The 4,113-nt window shown below is 35.0% G+C and overlaps 1 protein-coding gene across 1 annotated transcript; it reads right to left on the bottom strand.

Moving 5' to 3' along the window:
- Positions 1–255: 255 nt before the first annotated feature.
- LOC111642657 (heat shock factor protein-like) lies at positions 256–2,180 on the bottom strand. The gene has a single exon (XM_023389028.1). The coding sequence runs from the start codon at positions 1,965–1,967 to the stop codon at positions 528–530; it is 1,440 nt and encodes a 479-aa protein (XP_023244796.1). The 5' UTR covers positions 1,968–2,180; the 3' UTR covers positions 256–527.
- Positions 2,181–4,113: the final 1,933 nt, after the last annotated feature.

Here is a 4,113-nt window from a genome sequence, read left to right as displayed (position 1 = left end):
TAGGTTATATTTAATAAATCTTCCTTCATATGAAAAAAATATTGGTAGTTAACATTTCTAAAACAGTTTCTCTTTTTCACATAGCTAGTACAATGTATATTATTACTCTGAAATTCTTCCATTCAGTTACAAGAAAAAATTCAAGAAAAACTTTTCTTAAGCTTTTTTTTTTTTATAATTTGTTAAACCCAAAAAATTTTAACAATAAAAATAACAAAAAATATTACATATTTTCAACTTATTTTCTTGTATTTTTATTTTGATAATTACAATTTTATAAGAAATTTCATTTCTTTAAAATTGTAAAAAATCACAAATGGAAAAAAAACATACATTAACAATAGTAAGAATTTTAAAATATCAATTGAAGTTAGAGGAAACGTTAAATGTTGACAAGGAAAATTCTTAATATATGTAGAAATAACAAGCTTGTTTATTTTAAGAATCCAAAAATACTATTGTTTAATAAATACATCACAGCTCCTTTGTATGTTTGAGTGATACATACATACACACATATGTATTTCTTAATCAATATCCAATTCATTTTCAATATTAACATCATTAAACAAATCTTCATGAAATGGAGTTGAAGAATCAATATTGACTGGAGAATACTTCATTATTTCATTTCCTTTAATTATGTCATCATCATTTTCTTCTTGTAAAAATTCTGTGAGATGAGTTAAATTTTCGTCTGCACTAAGTTCTAATAAAGAGGAACTAGGCATAAGTTCATGAATCCAGTCCAAATCAGGTGAAATATTTTCCAGTATATCTGCAAAATTATTTTGAAGTGAATTTGACAAATTATTACTATTAGACGAAATAGCAATTTGCATCTGATCATGTTTTGATTCTTGATCTTTAATTTTGTTGCTTTTTTTGGATTTTGGAGATTCATCAGTTTTGTTCATTTTCAAGGAGTGATCTTTACTCGATTCAACAAGTGCATTCAAATTATCAAGAGGATCAGAGCTGCTAATTACTTCAATAGGGTCATTTAATTCAAATAGATGTTCATCCAAGACATTTGGCAGTTCTGTTTCGACTTGATAATCAGTAAACGAATTTGGACTCTCTTCATCTAAAGTTGCTTTAATCGGCGAAGCTACGTCTTCTTGAACTTCGGACGACAGATTAATTTCGGCATCGTTATCGGTAAAAATCGGATCGTTGACCAAATCCGTCACTTCGTGAATTACGGGACCAGTAGGACTATTCGCCGAAATCGAAAAAGAGGAACCATTACACAAATCGGCATTCAGTCTTTTATCTTTCGATAACTGCCTACTTAATCTCGGAATTTTCTCGCCCACCAAAATCTTTTCGCCGTCTCCTTCGATCATCAGAGGTATCTTCCGTTTAAGTCCGACATTTCGATTAGTTTGAATAATCGAAGCCAAAAACTGAACCAGCCTCTCCACGACTTTTTGCTGCTTCTTATCTTTTTGGCGTAGTATGGCGACCTCTCTCCACAGAGCCTCGTTTTCTCGCTTCATTTCGTGTATGGTAGAATCGAGAGTCTCCTGATTGGCGTGAATAGTTTCGACATCGCTTATAATGTCCTTCAGTATTTCAGTCTTCTTCTTATTAGGGCCACTCTTTGTAACAGGAATCTTTCGTTTTATCTCCGACAAGAGTAACTCCTGTCCTTTAATAAAATATTGATGATAGAATTCTATCTCTTCGTTTTCGTGATGAAGTCCACTCTGTGCGATATTCGTCATCTTCCTGAAACCGTACATATTTAATTGTCGTACGAAACTCGTCATATTGCCATGTTTAAAATACAGAGGTAGCAATTCCTTAGAGAATCGAGTTTGATTCTTAATAACAAAACTCGTACCGTCCGATCCCCAAGAAATTAGATCGTCGGTCTCGGGATCCTCTACTATCTTCCATAATTTAGCAATAAAAACAGGTAATCCCACATTATTCCTTACCAAATTAGGTGTTTGCATCATGTTTTCATTTATGGTTTCATTCACGTTCAATGAAGTATAATGTATTCGTCCATTACAAATATATGATAATATTAAATAATCTTATTCAATTTACCTGAACGTTACGTTGTGATTATTTACTTTATCATATCGATATCGCCCTCAGATTTATAAAAGTTGTTCTTATCGATCAGCACATTTCACTACACTCAATTAAACATGGCTGCTTATATATATAACCTCGTTCCCGACGAATTTCGTAAAATAATTTCCGCTTGTAAAAATATTATATAAAACTCGAGGCCATTTAATAATTTATTTAATTTTTAAACAATATATATAATTAATATAATATCTTTAATAAGTATAAATACATAAATACTGTATTTTACGGAAATGACGTCATGTTAAGGAAACTTTTGAATACTTTTTTATTATTTCTATTGTTCGAGTAATCCTATTACGTCATGGTATGGGCGTGGTCTGGAATTTGAATTTAGTGTAAATAATTCTGAAATAATTTTAAATTTCTATTTCGTTTAAAATATATCGGAATGAGGTAGATTACAAAAAGGGTATTATAAGGGGGTATTGATGCATTAAATTGTAATGTTTAAATGTCTAGGGGCGGGCGATACAGGTGGTCACGTGTCGTGTCTCGACTAAGATCGGACGTAACTTTTATACTGTGTTATTAATTATAATAAAGCGCAAACGGCTTAATTTTGAGGGAGAAATCAGTTTTTAAAAATATTGAAAATTCTAATAACGATTAAAATTATATATTTTTTAAAAATTTTGCGGCACGTTCGGTACGTACAGCAGGACAACCGGTGACGTCATAACAGTGATTTTTAAACGCAGTTGGTTATTTAGGAAATGCCTTGGTAACTACCGCCAGTTACCGGTAAGGCCAAGACTCCACTAGCGTAAAAACCTTCACCGTAAAAGCCTTTAATCACGTGATCTATTTGCGTTTGGGTCTGGATTGCGGTGGAGGTCCGGCTAGCGAAGTTTTTACGGCGATGGTACTATCGAAGTTGTAAAGGCAATGATTATATTCTACGAGTTTTTTCTGTACTATAATTAGAAATGTAGTAAAAATATCTTTACTTTCATATATTAACTTTTATTATCGTATTATTAATTAAGATGATATACAACACTTATTAAGCTTGGCTTTTTTCATTATATACTCTAAATTGAAGGATTTTCCTTTGGCCGTCCGTAACGCGTATTTTAGGCATCCATTATTATAATCGGGATACTTCTTGTCGTAGCTACATACACGAATACTTTCGGATGTTTTCGATAAATCTTTCCGCCACGAGGGAACGTACACAAAAGCTCGTTTTCCGCCATTTTCGCACCGTGTCACAATGACCTAGATTTCAATGACTTCTGATTGGTGGGTGGTACCGTTTTACGGTCGTATTCGCGTCGAAAGTTGAACACTGCTGAACTCGCTTTTACGCTGGTTTTACGACCTGCTCGAGCGTAAAATATCAGGGTCACGTGATTAAAAGCTTTTACGGCGAGAGGTTTTTGCGGTAGTGGAGTCTCGGCCTAACACCGGTTACAATTTACAAACGCGCCCTAGGAAGGTAGAACCAATTGAACTACTTGTCTGATGATTTGGGTATTCACAAGGGGCGTGCCGTGGCATTTGATGATAGGGAAGCTGTGTTTCTGTAAGAAGCCGACATCCAGGGGCAATCAGTCAATTGCGCGTCAGTGATGGTGTAGGGCAGGGGTCAGAATTAGCGGCTCGCGAGCCGCATGCGGCTCTTTGCATAGACGTTTGCGGCTCTTCGGACATAAACTCCAATTTCATCTCACCTCATTTCACCGCAGCCTTATAACTTATGAGTTTATGAGATAGAGCCGCCGAACAAACTTCGACTTGTTCTCCGTCCGCACATGACTTCACTCGCGTTGATCAATATGAGTCGCATAAGAGTGGTAGCATTTGAAGCATATCTATATATATAACCCATTGAACGCGTGTCCATCCATCCATGCCGAAAACGTTATGCCACTAGAAGCGCCTCTGTCGTGTGTCGTATTTCGCACATTTAAATTAACATGCGGCTCTCTGGTACTTTTGTTATCCTGTTTTCATGACAATTTGGCTCTTCTCACTTGACAAACTGCCGACCCCTGGTCT

This window comes from Centruroides sculpturatus, unplaced genomic scaffold (genome assembly GCF_000671375.1).
Source record: "Centruroides sculpturatus isolate CEXI.00-Female unplaced genomic scaffold, Cexi_2.0 scaffold1607, whole genome shotgun sequence".
In the NCBI taxonomy this organism is placed as follows: domain Eukaryota; kingdom Metazoa; phylum Arthropoda; class Arachnida; order Scorpiones; family Buthidae; genus Centruroides; species Centruroides sculpturatus.
This window is presented reverse-complemented; position numbering and strand designations above follow the sequence as displayed.